Source organism: Scyliorhinus canicula, chromosome 22, assembly GCF_902713615.1.
Source record: "Scyliorhinus canicula chromosome 22, sScyCan1.1, whole genome shotgun sequence".
Lineage (NCBI taxonomy): Eukaryota > Metazoa > Chordata > Chondrichthyes > Carcharhiniformes > Scyliorhinidae > Scyliorhinus > Scyliorhinus canicula.
This window is the reverse complement of record NC_052167.1, coordinates 22,035,958-22,054,186: the sequence shown is the minus strand read 5'-3', so window position 1 is coordinate 22,054,186 and position 18,229 is coordinate 22,035,958. Positions and strand designations below refer to the sequence as shown.

Sequence of the window (18,229 nt, the reverse complement as noted above, 5' to 3'; positions counted from 1 at the left end):
TTGGCGTTGTACAAACAGCGGGTGGATGCTCGGCCTTCAGGAACACCCGCCAGGTAAACGATGGAAGGCTCTCAGCTGACCAGGGTTGGAGGTCCTCCTAGTCAGACACTCTTTGGCCAACAAAGGAGCCCCAATGGAAATGGGGTGCCTCTGAAGCAATGGTAACACACACACTTACCCCCCCCGCCCCCCGTCCCCCAACACCCCCCCCCCCCCCACCCCCCCCCCCCCCCCCCCCCCCCCCCACCCCGCCCCCGCTCCACCTGGTGCGGAACTACCTTCTTCCAGATGCTGTATAGGCAGTGACCACCACATCTGATGGGGCTGCTGAGCTCCCGGACTTCCTGTTGGCCAGCACCCTCTGGGGGGGGGGGTGGGTGACCATCCTGAATAAGGAGGGTGGGGGGGGGGGGGCACAATGCAGCCCCGGGGTTAGCAAATCCCCGCGGCAAGTGCTAAATTCTAACCACGGGGGAACACCCGCTAAGTTGAGATGTCAGGATGTTGGTGACGTCCATGGTGACATAACCTGGGGGGGAGGGGGGGGGATGAAAACAATCGCAAGGGGGCGTCAAACCTTAGCCGGCCAATCCAGACAGGAGCCGTGCATTAATGGCATCCAGCAAGGGGGCAACACTCATACTCACATCTGCTCCGGCTTCTCCGGTGGGTCCACCTGCTCCAGGAACCTGACGTAGTCGAAGCCCAGTTCATCAGAGAAGACTTTCTCCAGCAGGTCCATCTCCTCGTCGGCCGCCGGCAGGTTGAGCTGGGAAAGGCACCGGCGGAACTGGGCCCGAAACACGTGGTTATTTTTATATCTAGAAAAGTGACAGTGACGAGAGCGGAACTCAACCATCTACAGCGCATACCCGAGGTGGCCACCCAGAAGCCTGAATTTACCGTGTACCGTTTATTGGCCAAGAAAGTAATTAGGCCAGCCATGATGGAATATTGCTGGACAGGCCGAATGGCCTATTCCTGTTGCGGCTTTAATTGAACATAAACTCCTCCATTCGGTAACTGTCGCCATTGGCCGTGCTAAATTGCCCTTAGTGTCCAAAATTGCCCTTAGTGTTGGGTGGGGTTACTGGGTTATGGGGATAGGGTGGAGGTGTTGACCTTGGGTAGGGTGCTCTTTCCAAGAGCCGGTGCAGACTCGATGGGCCGAATGGCCTCCTTCTGCACTGTAAATTCTATCCAAAAAAAAATTCCATTTCTTATTATGAATTTTTGTTACTCAGAGGGTGGTAAATCTTTGGAGTCTCCACCCAAGGGGAGTTCTAATCGGGCATGCTCAAGACAGAAATTGACCCATGTCTAGATTCTCCGAGGTCTCACCGTGTACATTTTTTAAAAAAGTTTAAATTTCTTTAGATGTCCTCATGGCTATTTCTATAGTTTAAAAAAAACTGGACAAAGGCCGTTTGGAATGGCTGGGGCTATGTCTGTCTGTGGCCCTCCGAACCAAAGGAGCTACCATGGCAGTATCAAATAAACTTACACCTCGTTATCTCAGAAGATGCACTAAGAATCATCTGGGGGCTTAAGAGACCAAATTCAAAGTGAACTATGAATGGCAGCACAGTAGCATTGTGGTTAGCACAATCGCTTCACAGCTCCAGGGTCCCAGGTTCGATTTCGGCTTGGGTCACTGTCTGTGCGGAGTCTGCACATCCTCCCCGTGTGTGCGTGGGTTTCCTCCGGGTGCTCCGGTTTCCTCCCACAGTCCAAAGATGCGCAGGTTAGGTGGATTGGCCATGATAAATTGCCCCTTAGTGTCCAAAATTGACCTTAGTGTTGGGTGGGGTTGCTGGGTTATGGGGATAGGGTGGAGGTATTGACTTTCGGTAGGGTGCTCTTTCCAAGAGCCGGTGCAGACTCGATGGGCTGAATGGCCTCCTTCTGCACTGTAAATTCTATGAAAGGCCATCTGCATTCCAAAAGCTAGGACTGGCCAAGCTGAGCTTCTTCATCTGCTGGGACAAAGTTCCCAAACTTTGCTTCAACTCTTAGTGGTTGGAACAATCAACCATCTCGGGAACCCAGATAAGGAAGTTGCATCCCTTGGCAAAGATATTCTGGAGCAGTGGGGGTGATGTGGCATAAACCCACAGCTGATGGAACCAGTTATATTGCCTTGCTGTACTTCAAACTCGACCTGTCATTTTTCCATCTAATTAGCAGCGGTGCAGAAAAGAGGTTCTGCCAGATTGAATAGTGGCCCCATTTACACTGTTTCTACGGGAACCTCTATACCATCGCCTACAAGACTGATTCATCGTCGCATGCGTATCTTGCCTTATGAAGTCAACGTCAGCAGAAAATCCTCCCCCATTGGCTTCAGCCTGCTCACCTCCATGAAGGAATACGTCAGTGGACTTTGATTCTGGGCTCTGGACCCATCTGAAACAATAATTATTGTCTCTGTGGTCTTTGCCCTGTAAATCTTTCTTTTCTCTATCCCTCATTTACTGGGAGTGCTTCGGAGGTGATTTGGCGACCCTCTGGTGGTTCGAGTGTGTGCAAATAAACTAACCCTTTGAGTTCGTCCTATTTCGTGTTTGCTGCAAGGTTATGATTAGAAAGTTCGACACCACCAAAACTGCCGTTGGGAAATATGTCATTGTTTATAAAGGGGGAAGCAAATCAAAAACACCTTTCTGTTTACAGACAGGTGGAGGGAGGTGGAATTATTGGGATTTAAATTAACCCCCCTCCTGCCTGGAATAATACTAATGACATCAAGGGTGTAATAACCTACAAGGAACATGCGGTGTGGCGATGATTGTTTTTCCCGTGGAAAGGTGGGGTGATGTGGCATAAACCTCCAGAGCTGGTGGAACCAGTTATATTGCTTTGCTGTACTTCAAACTCGACCTGCCATTTTTCCATCTAATTAGCAGCGGTGCAGAAAAGAGGTGTCCCCTGCTAGAACCTGGTGAGGTTCTAAAGGTGCTCATGTAGATAATTATTGTCAAATAAATGTTGTTTACGTTTGCTTCCCGTGAACTATTAAATAGGGGTAGCGCAGGAAGGTGGGAGTAAGATTGGTGATCTGATTGAATGGTGGAGCAGGCTTGACAGGCTCCTCCGTTCCACCTCAAGTTGATCATCTTTACCTGACTGGGAGGTCGGGCTTGTGTCCAATGCTGCTGCTTTGAAACCAGGTGCTCTCATGTGGGTTAAAGGGGGTGGACTCTATGTCGGTGCAAATTGAGTGTGGGCGCCAGTTATCACTTGGCTTTGGCATGAGTATAATCACGTGAGGTGGCCAAATCCATGGTAACATTTTGATACCATTTCCCAATCAGGACGCCCTCCCAATCAGGGCCCCGTCCCAATCAGGACCCCCCCAATCAGGACCCTTTCCCAATCAGGACCCCCCAATCAGGACCCTTTCTCAATCAGGACCCTTTCCCAATCAGGGCCCCGTCCCAATCAGGACCCCCCCAATCAGGACCCTTTCCCAATCAGGACCCTTTCCCAATCAGGACCCCCCCAATCAGGACCCCCCCAATCAGGGCCCCGTCCCAATCAGGACCCCCCCAATCAGGGCCCCGTCCCAATCAGGACCCCCCAATCAGGACCCTTTCTCAATCAGGACCCTTTCCCAATCAGGGCCCCGTCCCAATCAGGACCCCCCCAATCAGGACCCCCCCAATCAGGACCCTTTCCCAATCAGGACCCTTTCCCAATCAGGACCCCCCAATCAGGACCCTTTCTCAATCAGGACCCTTTCCCAATCAGGGCCCTTTCCCAATCAGGACCCTTTCCCAATCAGGACCCCTTCCCAATCAGGGCCCTTTCCCAATCAGGACCCCCCCAATCAGGACCCTTTCCCAATCAGGACCTTTTCCCAATCAGGACCCTTTCCCAATCAGGACCTTTTCCCAATCAGGGCCCTTTCCCAATCAGGACCCTTTCCCAATCAGGACCCCTTCCCAATCAGGGCCCTTTCCCAATCAGGACCCTTTCCCAATCAGGACCTTTTCCCAATCAGGGCCCTTTCCCAATCAGGACCCCTTCCCAATCAGGACCCCTTCCCAATCAGGACCCTTTCCCAATCAGGGCCCTTTCCCAATCAGGACCCTTTCCCAATCAGGACCCCTTCCCAATCAGGGCCCTTTCCCAATCAGGACCCTTTCCCAATCAGGACCCCTTCCCAATCAGGACCCCTTCCCAATCAGGACCCCTTCCCAATCAGGACCCCTTCCCAATCAGGACCCCCTCCCAATCAGGACGCCCTCCCAATCAGGACCCTTTCCCAATCAGGACGCCCTCCCAATCAGGACCCTTTCCCAATCAGGACGCCCTCCCAATCAGGACCCTTTCCCAATCAGGACCCTTTCCCAATCAGGACCCTTTCCCAATCAGGTCCCTTTCCCAATCAGGACCCCTTCCCAATCAGGACCCCCCCAATCAGGACCCTTTCCCAATCAGGACCCCCCAATCAGGACCCTTTCTCAATCAGGACCCCTTCCCAATCAGGACCCCTTCCCAATCAGGACCCCTTCCCAATCAGATCCCTTTCCCAATCAGGACCCTTTCCCAATCAGGACCCCTTCCCAATCAGGACCCTTTCCCAATCAGGACGCCCTCCCAATCAGGACCCTTTCCCAATCAGGACCCTTTCCCAATCAGGTCCCTTTCCCAATCAGGACCCCTTCCCAATCAGGACCCCCCCAATCAGGACCCTTTCCCAATCAGGACCCCCCAATCAGGACCCTTTCTCAATCAGGACCCCTTACCAATCAGGACCCCTTCCCAATCAGGACCCTTTCCCAATCAGGACGCCCTCCCAATCAGGACCCTTTCCCAATCAGGACGCCCTCCCAATCAGGACCCTTTCCCAATCAGGACCCTTTCCCAATCAGGACCCCCCAATCAGGACCCTTTCTCAATCAGGACCCCTTCCCAATCAGGACCCTTTCCCAATCAGGGCCCCTTCCCAATCAGGAACCCTTCCCAATCAGGGCCCCTTCCCAATCAGGGCCCTTTCCCAATCAGGGCCCCTCCCAATTAGGACCCCCTCCCCAGCAGCACCCCCTTCCAAGTGGATCCCCTACTAATTAGGACTCTCTCCTAATCAGGGCCCTCTCCAAAGCAGGACCCCCTCCCAATCAGGACCGCCTCCCAAGTGGATCCCCTAATTAGGACCCCCGCCCAAGCAGAACCCTCTCCCAAGCAGGACCCTTTCCCAATCAGGACCCCTTCCCAATCAGGACCCTTTCCCAATCAGGACCCCTTCCCAATCAGGGCCCTTTCCCAATCAGGGCCCTTTCCCAATCAGGACCCCTTCCCAATCAGGGCCCTTTCCCAATCAGGGCCCTTTCCCAATCAGGACCCCTTCCCAATCAGGGCCCTTTCCCAATCAGGGCCCTTTCCCAATCAGGACCCTTTCCCAATCAGGACCCTTTCCCAATCAGGGCCCTTTCCCAATCAGGGCCCTTTCCCAATCAGGACCCCTTCCCAATCAGGACCCCTTCCCAATCAGGGCCCTTTCCCAATCAGGACCCTTTCCCAATCAGGACCCTTTCCCAATCAGGGCCCTTTCCCAATCAGGACCCCTTCCCAATCAGGACACCCTCCCAATCAGGACCCCTTCCCAATCAGGGCCCTTTCCCAATCAGGGCCCTTTCCCAATCAGGACCCCTTCCCAATCAGGACACCCTCCCAATCAGGACCCCTTCCCAATCAGGGCCCTTTCCCAATCAGAGCCCTTTCCCAATCAGGACCCTTTCCCAATCAGGACCCCTTCCCAATCAGGACCCCTTCCCAATCAGGACCCTTTCCCAATCAGGACGCCCTCCCAATCAGGACCCTTTCCCAAACAGGACGCCCTCCCAATCAGGACCCTTTCTCAATCAGGACCCTTTCTCAATCAGGACGCCTTCCCAATCAGGACCCCTTCCCAATCAGGACCCTTTCCCAATCAGGACGCCCTCCCAATCAGGACCCTTTTCCAATCAGGACACCCTGCCAATCAGGACCCTTTCCCAATCAGGACCCTTTCCCAATCAGGTCCCTTTCCCAATCAGGACCCTTTCCCAATCAGGACACCCTCCCAATCAGGACCCTTTCCCAATCAGGTCCCTTTCCCAATCAGGACCCTTTCCCAATCAGGACACCCTCCCAATCAGGTCCCTTTCCCAATCAGGACCCTTTCCCAATCAGGACCCTTTCCCAATCAGGTCCCTTTCCCAATCAGGACCCTTTCCCAATCAGGACACCCTCCCAATCAGGTCCCTTTCCCAATCAGGTCCCTTTCCCAATCAGGACCCTTTCCCAATCAGGACACCCTCCCAATCAGGACCCTTTCCCAATCAGGTCCCTTTCCCAATCAGGACCCTTTCCCAATCAGGACACCCTCCCAATCAGGATCCTTTCCCAATCAGGACCCTTTCCCAATCAGGACCCCCCAATCAGGACCCTTTCCCAATCAGGACCCTTTCCCAATCAGGGCCCCTTCCCAATCAGGACCCTTTCCCAATCAGGACCCTTTCCCAATCAGGACCCCCCAATCAGGACCCTTTCGCAATCAGGACCCCTTCCCAATCAGGACCCTTTCTCAATCAGGACCCCTTCCCAATCAGGACCCTTTCTCAATCAGGACCCCTTCCCAATCAGGACCCCCCAATCAGGACCCTTTCCCAATCAGGACCCCCCAATCAGGACCCCTTCCCAATCAGGGCCCCTTCCCAATCAGGGCCCTTTCCCAATCAGGACCCTTTCCCAATCAGGACCCCTTCCCAATCAGGACACCCTCCCAATCAGGACCTTTCCCAATCAGGACGCCCTCCCAATCAGGGCCCCTTCCCAATCAGGGCCCTTTCCCAATCAGGGCCCCTCCCAATTAGGACCCTTTCCCAATCAGGACCCCTTCCCAATCAGGGCCTCTTCCCAATCAGGGCCCTTTCCCAATCAGGGCCCCTCCCAATTAGGACCCTTTCCCAATCAGGACCCCTTCCCAATCAGGGCCCCTTCCCAATCAGGGCCCTCTCCCAATCAGGGCCCTCTCCCAAGCTGGACCCCCTCCTAATCAGGACCGCCTCCCAAGTGGATCCCCTAATTAGGACCTCCGCCCAAGCAGAACCCTCTCCCAAGCAGGACCCCCCACCCAAGCAGAACCCTCTCCCAAGCAGGACCCCCCTCCCAAGCAGGGCCCTCTCCCAAGCAGGACCCCCTCCCAAGCAGGACCCCCTCCCAAGCAGGACCCTCTCCCAAGCTGGACCCCCTGCCAAGCAGGACCCTCTCCCAAGCAGGACCCTCTCCCAAGCAGGACCCTCTCCCAAGCAGGACCCTCTCCCAAGCAGGACCCCCTCCCAAGCAGGACCCTCTCCCAAGCAGGACCCCTCTCCCAAGCAGGACCCTCTCCCAAGCAGAACCCTCTCCCAAGCAGGACCCCCTCCCAAGCAGGACCCTCTCCCAAGCAGAACCCTCTCCCAAGCAGAACCCTCTCCCAAGCAGGACCCTCTCCCAAGCAGGACCCCCTCCCAAGCAGGACCCCCTCCCAAGCAGGACCCCCTCCCAAGCAGGACCCCCCTCCCAAGCAGGATCCCATTTTACAAGCACTTGGCTTGGTTTTGGGGGGGGGGGGGGGTAACTTTGCCAGAGGTTCAATCCTGGAAGCACCCAAATTTCTTTATAACCAGAAAACTACTTTTGAAAAGTAGTCACTGTTGCCATGTCAGGAACGTCGCAGCCAATTAGTGCTGAGCAGGGACCCACAAGCAACAATGAGATAATGCCCTGGTAGTGATGGTCGGTGAGGGATAAATATTGTCCAGGACGCTGGGGATAACATCAGGCTCTATGAAATCACGCAATGGGGTCCTTTAGGTCACCTGAGAGGGAGAAAGAGTTTCAGTTTGACATCGGACAAAAAGAGAACAAAAAGACACACCTCCAACAATGCAGCACTCTCCCCCTCCCCCTCCAACACCCCCCCCCCCCCTTCCCCCTCCAACACCCCCCCCCCCCCCCCCCCCCCCCCCCGCACATCACTGAAGTGTCAGCTCAAGTGCTTGGAATTGGGTATCTGATTCAGAGGCGAGAGCTGAGTGTCACCGAGTATGCGCAGAGGGAAGTGAAGGTGACCATGTGCCTGGGTGTCTTAGTGAGAAGCGGGATCGGGGTGTCAAACTCTGAGGGGACTGTGTCCAAGAGGTTGGAGATTCGCACTTGCTGGGAATTCGGAAGCATCGGAATTGGCTGGAATCAGGACTGAAATAGTTTTAATTCCCCAGTCGAGGTCCCAATTCTGTCGACAATCACCTCACTGTGCCGTGTATCGACTGCAGACCACACCATTCCCTGGCTGGTGTGCGTGATCTGCTCGAGCTTCAGAGTTCATGATCAATTTGCTTAAACGAGGGCATTGATAACCGTGGAGGTCTTGTAGCGCAGTGGGCAGCGTCGCTGCCTTGACGCCCCACCCCAGGACTTGACTTGACGTTCATAACGCGGCCCAGCAGGTTGAGCAACAGCCCACAAAATCCTTCCAAGCCCGCCAATGGTTGGCGGTAAGAGCGGGAGTGACTCTTGGTCAATCGCGCTCGATGTGGACTGGCCCCCTGGCGACAAACTAACGACCTGCTCCAGTAATTACTAGCTATGGGAACGGACAAAAGTCTGCCTCAGCACACCACCTGGAGCGGGAAGAGGAAGATTGATAATCATTGACCTTCAGCCAACCAGGAAGGCCCACCATGGATCTGCAAAAGGGACATCCGGCGACTGATTGAATTTTTTTTGAAGACGGGACTGAACTAATGGATAGAAGAATGTCTATGTCTGTGTTTTATATGGATCCCCAGAAGGCATCAAATTAAATCCCTTATAAGAGACATCTGGCAAAATGGTCAGGTACTCTGATTGGCAAATAGGACTTGTGATATCGCTCGCCATTTTGTGTCACATCTCTCTTCAATCTCCTCTTAGCCTTCCCCTCTCCAAGGAGAACAATCCCAACCTCTCCAATCTCTCTTATGTCAGCCATGATCTGGTTGAATGAGGGAAACAGTCCCAAGAGGCTAAATGGCCTCCTCCTGTTGCTCCATTCCTCAGACCCAGCCTAATATTCACTTAAGGATTCCACCGATAAGCTTTTTTTTAAGGAAAATGATAACCAACATACCTATCAAAATCTCGAAACACGGGGTACGTCTCGAGATGCCTGTGGATGATCCGTTCCTTCAAACGGCAAATCAGTGACTCGAATTGAGCACGGTCCGTGGGGTCCAAGATGTCGGCGTCCACGGTGCCAACCTTGGGCAGTTGGTAAGTCTCCAGTGGTGGGACTTGCACATTGGGTTGCTTCTCCAATTCAGGAAGCGTAAACACTGGGAAGAGAATTGACGTTTATTTAAATAGGAGTGAGGCAACCCTTAAATTAAGAGATGGTTCTACAAGATATCCATGCCAGAGCGGACATCCGACAAGGACAGACTGGTAGGGCACAGGGAGCATCGCAAAGTCAAGACAACAAAGATTACATAGAGATTATCTTTACAAAGACACTTGCAGTTACTGCGAGATCTTAGTGTCCTCGTACATCAGTCGCTGAAAGTAAGCGTGCAGGTCCAGCCGGCAGTAAAGAAGGCAAATGGTACGTTGGCCATCATGGCGAGAGGATTTGAGTTTAGGAATTGGGATGTTTTACTGCAATTGTATAGGGCATTGGTGAGGCCACACCTGGAGTATTGTGAGCAGTTTTGGTGTCCTTATCTGAGGAAGGATGTTCTTGCTATGGAGGGAGAGCAGCGAAGGTTTACCAGGCTGATTCCTGGGATGGCGGGACTGTTAGATGGGGAGAGACTAAGTGGGTTGGGATTATATTCATTGGAGATCAGAAAAGTGAGGGGGGTCTCATAGAAACTTACAAAATTCTCACAGGATTAGACAGGGTAGATTCAGAAAGAATGTTCCCGATGGTGGGGGAGTCCAGAACTAGGGGTCATAGTTTGAGGATAAGGGGTAAACCTTTTAGGACTGAGGTGAGGAGAAATTTCTTCACCCAGAGAGTGGTGAATCTGTGAAATTCACTGCCACAGAAAGTAGTTGAGGCCAAAACATTGTGTAATTTCAAGAAGGAATTTGATAGAGCTCTTGGGGCTAAAGGGATCAAGGGATAAGGGGGGGGAAGGCGGGGTCAGGGTATGAACTTGATGATCAGCCATGATCATAATGAATGGCGGAGCTGGCTGGAAGGGCCGAATGTCCTCCTCCTGCTTCTATTTTCTGTGTGTGTTTCTCAGAATGTCTCTCACTCCTGCCCAGAATTCTGTACCTGAGTCAATGTCCTTGGTGAAGTTAGTCCAGATGACGTGGCCAGGCATCGTGGGATCTTCATAACATTCCACTAAAGCTCTGAATTGGGCGTCACTGAGCTCAGGCTTGAACCCGATCATGCTCAGAGCCCTCCTGAAGACCGGGATGGCTATTCGGCCACTGTGTAAAGCATCAAAGTCCTCAATGAAATCAACGGTCTGAAAAGGGAAATATATTTTAGTTAAGACCAGCAGAGTGGGGGTGTGGTGGGTAGAGGAGCAGTTTGCCCGGTGTGTGTGTACCACCCCTGGTACCATGTCTTAATAAAGCTCGTGGTCTCAAAGGTGGAGAAGATGCTTTATTGTGAATTTGTTCTGTCTTCAGAGCTTAACTTACGGCTACCTCAAATGCTGCCTGCCTGTGTGTCTGTGTCCTGCTATGAGTTCTGCCTTCCGTGAAGTGTGTCCTCACTTCCTGTCCCGGTGTATTTATAGCTCTCCCGTGCTCCCTCTAGTGCTTGCTCAGTTGTATTGCATATACTCAGATCTACAATCACCACCATGTGTTCACCCTCCAACACTCACACATCCGAATACCAGTGGGCAGGTTGTGGTAGGGGCAGTGGCAGGGTGGGGGCGGGGGGGGGGGGGGGGGGGGGGGGGGGGTGGGGGGGACGAAGGGGGTATGTTTTGTTTCTACATTCTTGGGTGTGGGCGAGGCCAGCATTTATTCCCATCACTAATGGCCCTTGGGAAGGCGGCGATGAGGTACCTTCTTTAACCAATGCAGTCCGTGAGGTGTAGGGAACACCCAGATTGTCGCTAGGGAGCATTTTTCTTTCTTTATTTAGAAACAATTATTTTGTTTTTCCAATTAAGGAGCAATTTAGCGCGGCCAGTCCACCTACCCGGCACATCTCTGGTTTGTGGGGGGTGAAACCCACGCAGACACGGGGAGAACGTGCAAACTCCACAGGGACAGTGACCCAGGGCCGGGATTCGAACCCGGGTCCTCAGCGCCGCAGTCCCAGTGCGCCACATGACGCCCTTTGAGGGGGGGGACTTTGACCCAGCGACAGGGAAGGAATGGGTGATATGATCCTGAGTCAGGGTGGCTGGGAGGGGAAGCTGGAGGTGGCGGAGTTCCCATGTGTCTGCTGCCCTCGAACTTCGAGGCGGTAGTGGTCATGGGTTTGGAAGGTGCCGTCAAAGGAGCCTTGTTGAGTCTCTGCAGTGCATCTCGCAGATGGTACACACTGTGAGTCGGCAGTGAAGGGAGTGAATGTTTAAGGTGGCGAATGGGGTGCCCATCAAGCAGATGGGTGAGGGTTAGGAAGTGGGGGGGGGGGGGGGGACGGGGGGGGACTGTGCGCTCCGGGGTGTGTGGGGGTGGGAATGTGGGTTTTGGGTGGGAGTGGGGCGGGGTGTGTGGGGGGGGGGGGGGTGGGAAATCCAACAGGAGAAACAACAAGAAAGGAGAGTAAAAACGAGGAGCGATAGAATCCGCAACCCTCACCCGGACTCTGTTGACGAGAACGTGGTGGCGCATTCGAGACATCAGTTCGCCCAGGTCGACGTTACTGTCGTCTGCCGTTGCCGGCGGTGTGAATCCGATCTGCTGCTGCTCCTGACTCGGCGTCGTGTCTTCCGCTGGAGGTTCGGGCTCAAAGGAATCCGCTGTAAACCCACTGAATTCTGGGAGAGGGACCACAGAAAATGACCTTTGACCACTGAGCGGGTGGGGCTTCACCTATCCTGCTGAACCCGTCCGCAAGTTCAAAGGGCAAATGGTGAGGGGTGGGGGGGGGGGGATCGGGGGGTCGTCACCTGGGCAGATTTGAGGCGGTCCCATCCAGTCTCCACCACCACCGTCCCCGCCCCCACCCACCCCACCTACCCCCACCAAAGTGCTCCTGGGGATACAGATGAGAGGGCCGCGTAAAGAGAGCCCACCCCCCCCATGCTCGCGCCCCAACCAATAGTTGGCCCTTCCTGTGATGCTCGGCCTTCCTCCGCCAATCGGAAGGCAAAATGGCTCATTGACCAATTGGGCGATGGTTGACTATCGAACCTTTAACACCTGGTGAAGGGAGATGATCAGATGCATTCTATTGTCATCCATCCTTTTTTTTTCAGGCCCCGGTGATTTTTATCCAGGGATGCAGGCAGCAATGCCCTGGAGATTGATCGCCCATTTCTGGAGGCCCTAGGGCCTAACCTGGATGGTTGGCGACCTTACAGTGGACCAGAGAGCTGACTGGAAGTGGGGGATAGATTGGGGAGGCTGGGGGGGTGGGGGGGGGGGGGGGGGGGGGGGAGAACCATCCAGTCACAGGCCCTCCTGACACCCGTGAAGCCTTGGGAAGAAGTTGGGCATTGCCAGGGACTGAGGTAAATTGGGGGTCTTTAATAAACTGGTCATTCCTGCGTGGTATGGAAATTTAATGAGATTAGCTCAGGGGCATTGATTCTCTCTCTTGAAAGGCAATTTCTAAACAGTTCGACTTCCAAACAGTCCTTGGGAACCACAAGGACACATGGTTCGGGCTGCAATGTTGACATTCCTTGGTCGGTAGGATGACGTGTTGTGTTCTCCCCTTATCTCTGTCAGTGTTTAGAAAGTGCCAGGAAGTGACCCTCAGCATGATCTAAACTCAAAGGTTGACCTCGGGCCGGGTGGCGGACAAGGGAGGCGGTAACCACACTGACGTTTTGAGTGACACACTCCCGCATCCAATGGTCAGGAAAGGTGGAATAAGTGATTGCCGTTGGGTGGGCGACCAGCCCCGCAGGAAAAAGGGGGTCAGCTAGGGGTCGGGGGGGACGGGGCGCGGGGGGTTTAGTGCCCGCCAGGCAGTTACCTTCCTCAGGTGGAGGAAGAAGACAGGAATGGGGTGGTGGAGTGGGCCTAGGTCAGGTGCTCTTTCGGAGGGCCTGTGCAGACTCGATGGGCCGAATGGCCTCCCTCTGCACTCTGGCTTCTCTGGAAGAGTTCACTAACACCCCGACTGGAGGGATGGATGCCGCAATCGCAAGCTACTGAGATCAACCATCCATTCATCCTCTGGGATTAGTGAAAGTCATTAATGAATGGTGAAGCAGGCTCGAAGGGCTGAATGGCCTACTCCTGCTCCCATGTTCCTATCATCAGAATGCTGAGTCACCATTCAGGGAGAAAGGCAGCGGTGCCCTGGAACTCCAACATGTTCCCAGAGGAACATAAGACACAGGAGCAGCATTAAGCCATTCGGCCCATCGAGTCAATCATGGCGGATGTGTTTCTCATCCCCATTCTCCTGCCTTCTCCCCATAACCCCTGATCCCCATAAAAATCCCCTCTCCCTCCCTCAGGATGACAGCATTCCAACCTTACCTAGGCCGCTCCATCAATGCTCTTCCCCACCCAGTCTGTCACTCCAGCCCCACAACAATGTGGCTGACTCTTAAATAGCCCTCCGAAACGGCCGAGGAAACCACTCAGTTCAATCACAATTTAGCTCACTGGGCTAAATCGCTGGCTTTTAAAGCAGACCAAGGCAGGCCAGCAGCACGGTTCGATTCCCGTACCAGCCGCCCCGAACAGGCGCCGAAATATGGCGACTAGGGGCTTTTCACAGTAACTTCATTGAAGCCTACTCGTCACAATAAGCGATTTTCATTTTTTTTTTAATTTTTTCATATAGTTTTGTTTAATTTTTTAATAAATTTAGAACACCCAATTCATTTTTTCCCAATTAAAGAGCAATTTAGTGTGGCCAATCCACCTAACCTGCACATCTTTTGGGGTGTGGGGGCGAAACCCACGCAAACACGGGGAGAATGTGCAAACTCCACACGGACAGTGACCCAGAGCCGGGATCGAACCTGGGACCTCGGCGCCGTGAGGCAGCAGTGCTAACCACTGCGCCACCGTGCGGCCCATTTCAATCACAATTAAGAATAGATGACAAATGCTAGGCCTTGCCATCGATGCTCATGTCCCGTGAAAAAATAAAGCTTCTGGTGTTTTTTTTATTCCTATGTTATTGGAAGGACAGCGATTGAGCAAAAGGCAGGAATGTGGGACTATTGGTGAATGGGGAGGTGTTGTTGAGATCACTGATATATTCAGGAATAATCTAATCATGTAGGGCCCAGGCAGAAAGGGACTGTCTATACTGTGGCTTCCCTGTCCTTTCCTCCATTTGCCTTCAGGTGATAGGAGGAATTGTCCCCTCTTGTTGACTGGGTTCTGTACAAATACAAACCATGATACCTCGCTCAGCCGAGGGTGATCCAGGCAGCAGAGTGCTCGAGAAAGCTGATATGGCCTCTATCCTGTACCTTGTGACAGGCATGGCTCGCGCTGAAGGCCTGGATGAGTACTTGTGCGCTCATTCTGGACCTACGAGCCAGACATCATCACGCAGACTCCTTCATAAGAACATCACGTGAAAGCGGTCATGGGCCATCGGCGCCATTTTGAAAAGCAGAGTACTTCAATAACAACACGATCATTGGGGTGCTGAAGTGTCAGTTCCCCCGGCTAACTGCCCCTTGCCTATCTATGTATTTGCTTCCAGTCTTTCTGACACTATGATGGAGGTGGAAGTGGATCTGAAAGATCTCTCTTAAGACATAAGATATATAGGAGCAGAATTAGGCCATTCGGCCCATTGGGTCTGCTCCGCTATACTATCATGGCTGCTTTGTTCCTCATCTGGGGCAATGCTACCTACAATGTTATAGGCCAAGAGCTGGATTGCAAAATCAGCCAGAGCATCTCCTCCCCTGGGACACATGACCGAGGAGCGGGAGTCGCCAATTTATCCCCCCGAGCCTAACCCCCTCAATGTGATCATGGCTGATCCCATCCTGGCCTCCACTCCACCGTCCGGCCCATTCTCCATAACCCTTCAACTCCATTAGCAATTAAAAATCTGTCTAATTCCTCCTTAAATTTACTCACTGTCCCAGCATCCACCGCTCTCTGGGGTAGCGAATTCCACAGATTCACAACCCTTTGGGAGAAGTAGTTTCTCCTCAAATCTGTTTTAAATTTGCTGCCTCTTATTCTAAGGTTATGGCCTCTCGTTTCAGAATGCCCCACAAGAGGAAGCATCAGCTCCACTTCTACTTTATCCATATCTTTTAGCATCTTGTACACCTCAATTAGATCTCCCCTCATTATTCTAAACTCGAGAGAGTATCGGCCTAAACTGCTCAATCTCTCCTCATACGACAAACCCTCATCTCTGGAATCTAGTGAACCTCCTCTGAACTGCCTCCAATCTTCCCTCAAATAATATTTTCAGGCTTTCTTTTCCCATTTGAATTCCACAGATTCACAACCCTTTGGGAGAAGTAGTTTCTCCTCAAATCTGTTTTAAATTTGCTGCCTCTTATTCTAAGGTTATGGCCTCTCGTTTCAGAATGCCCCACAAGAGGAAGCATCAGCTCCACTTCTACTTTATCCATATCTTTTAGCATCTTGTACACCTCAATTAGATCTCCCCTCATTATTCTAAACTCGAGAGAGTATCGGCCTAAACTGCTCAATCTCTCCTCATACGACAAACCCTCATCTCTGGAATCTAGTGAACCTCCTCTGAACTGCCTCCAATCTTCCCTCAAATAATATTTTCAGGCTTTTTTTTCCCATTTGGGTTCAGGATTTTTTTTCCTTTCTTTTTGTGATTTGTGCCATTCCCTGGAATGCTCACTTTGTTGGCACAATGGGTCGCCCCCATGGAGATGCCCTTGACAGAGGTAGAAGAGGAAGGGAAATGGAGCTAGCTTGGGCAGGACAACAGCACAGCGCACCCACCCCGCCGTGCTCGCACATTCCCGTTTCCAGGCACGGGATCCTCCGGCTACGCGACCCGCAGAGAATCGGGGTCAGGAGGGAAGGTGGCAGTGTGCCACCAGGGAGGGCGACTGCAGCTGGTCATGCAGAGCAAGGTGGCACTGCCAGCAGTGGTAATGGCAGCAGCTCTGCCCTCGGGTTCACTGCGTCTGCCACCTGCCCGGTCTGCTGGAATGCCACCCTGGGGAGATGGAGGGTAAATGGGGAGGTGGGGATAAACAGAGACCGACTCGACCCTGAACCGCTTCCAGATTGGCACAGCTACCAAGCTGGGGTTCGCTCAGGAGCTGCACAGGTACAGCCCCTCCGCCTTTACTGTGTCACCTGCTACGTTTTGGCAATCACCTTTCGACCCAAAAAGGCAAAAGCGATTGAAGAAATTATAAACAGTTTTTGTCTCTCTCTCCGCCCCCCGCCCCCGCAATATGTAGCCATAAGATGGTCAGAAATGGGAGCAGGAACATAGAACATACAGTGCAGAAGGAGGCCATTCGGCCCATCCAGTCTGCACCGACCCACTTCAGCCCTCACTTCCACCCTATCCCCATAACCCAATAACCCCTCCTAACCTTTTTGGTCACTGAGGGCAATTTATCATGGCCAATCCACCTACCCTGCACGTCTTTGGGTTGTGGGAGTGGACCAGGAGTGGACCATTCAGCCCCTCGAGCCTGCTCCACCATTCAATAAGATCATGGCTGATCTCACTGTGGCCTCAACTTCATTTTCCCGCCTGTTCCCTCAATACACTTGACTTTTGTCATTCAAAAACCTACCTCGCTGAGCCTTGAATATAGTCAATGGCTCGGCCTCCACTTCTCTCTGGTGGGGGGGGGGGGGGGGGGGGGAGGGATTCCAAAGATTAACAACCCTTAAAGAAGAAATTCCTGGTCATCATCTCAAATGGGGGACCCCAAATGCTGACATTAGGTGGCACAGTGGTTAGCACTGCTGCCTCACAGCGCCAGAGACCCAGGTTCGATTCGACCTTGGGTGACTTTGCGGAGTCTGCACGTTCTTCCCGTGCGTGCGTGCGTGGGTTTCCTCCGGGTGCTCTGGTTTCCTCCCACGGTCCAAAGCTGTGCAGGTTAGGTGGGATTACGGGGATAGGGTGGGGGGGTGTGGGCCTAGGGAGGGTGCTCTTTCGGAGGGTCGGTGCAGACTCGATGGGCTGAATGGCCTCCTTCTACACTGTAGGGAGTCTATGACCCCTAGAAACATTCTCCCAGCGCCCACTCTGTCAAACTCCCGCAGTATCTTATATGTCTCATTATTCTAAACTCCACTGGGTATAGTCAAGCATCTTTAACTCCCGCCCCGCCAAACAGGAACCCTGGATTTTCTTCCCTTTTTCAGCTTGTCCAATCTCCCAACACCAGGTCCATGGTGTACGGCCCATTATGTAGCGTGGCCAATCCACCTACTCTGCACATTTTTTTTTTTGGGTTGTGGGGGCGAAACCCACGCAGACACGGGGAGAATGTGCAAACTCCACACGGACAGTGACCCAGAGCCGGGATCGAACCTGGGACCTCAGCGCCGTGAGGCGGTTGTGCTAACCACTAGGCCACCGTGCTGCCCTAAATAGGGTTAATGAGGTAGGAATCGCTCACTATTGACTGGGGACTATTGCCTGATCAAAAAACGTTGCCCCATTCCCCTTGCCCACGTGAAACCCTGGGATCCAGTTAATGTGGCTGTCAATCCAGGTTCTACCAGGACTGGTGGAATTTACTGCTCACCGAGACACTCTAGAGGGAAAGAGCAGGTACTGCAAGGACCCACTGTGCAGCCTCTCTGGAATAAGAGGCCAGTCCAGATGTTCTATATCTGAATGTTCATCATGCTTCAGTTACGAGTTCTGGGAGCCAGTGGGTGATGACACAAACTGTGTCTTTTCACGTCCCCTGCCTATGGCTGAGGACTCACACCATCCCAGACGGTTAGACCAGGGATGAGCGGGTTAGAATAAAATAGAATCCTTACAGTGGAGAAGGAGGCCATTCAGCCCATCGAGTCTGCAGTCACCCTCTGAAAAGAGCACCCTACCCAGGCCCAGTACCCCCACCCCATCCCCGTAACCTCACCGAAACAATTGGACACTAAGGGGCAA

At 53.1% G+C, this 18,229-nt stretch overlaps 1 protein-coding gene across 1 annotated transcript in view; it reads right to left on the bottom strand.

Annotated features, from left to right (window-relative positions):
- The window catches only part of LOC119956125, a 96,338-nt gene that overhangs the window by 18,571 nt on the left and 59,538 nt on the right, over window positions 1-18,229 (bottom strand). The window contains exons 12-15 of the mRNA XM_038783016.1: window positions 11,788-11,966; window positions 10,292-10,490; window positions 9,140-9,344; window positions 648-821 (exon numbers count right to left, since the gene is read on the bottom strand). Coding sequence (XP_038638944.1) covers window positions 648-821; window positions 9,140-9,344; window positions 10,292-10,490; window positions 11,788-11,966 — 757 coding nt within the window. The remainder of the gene's footprint in view (window positions 1-647; window positions 822-9,139; window positions 9,345-10,291; window positions 10,491-11,787; window positions 11,967-18,229) is intronic.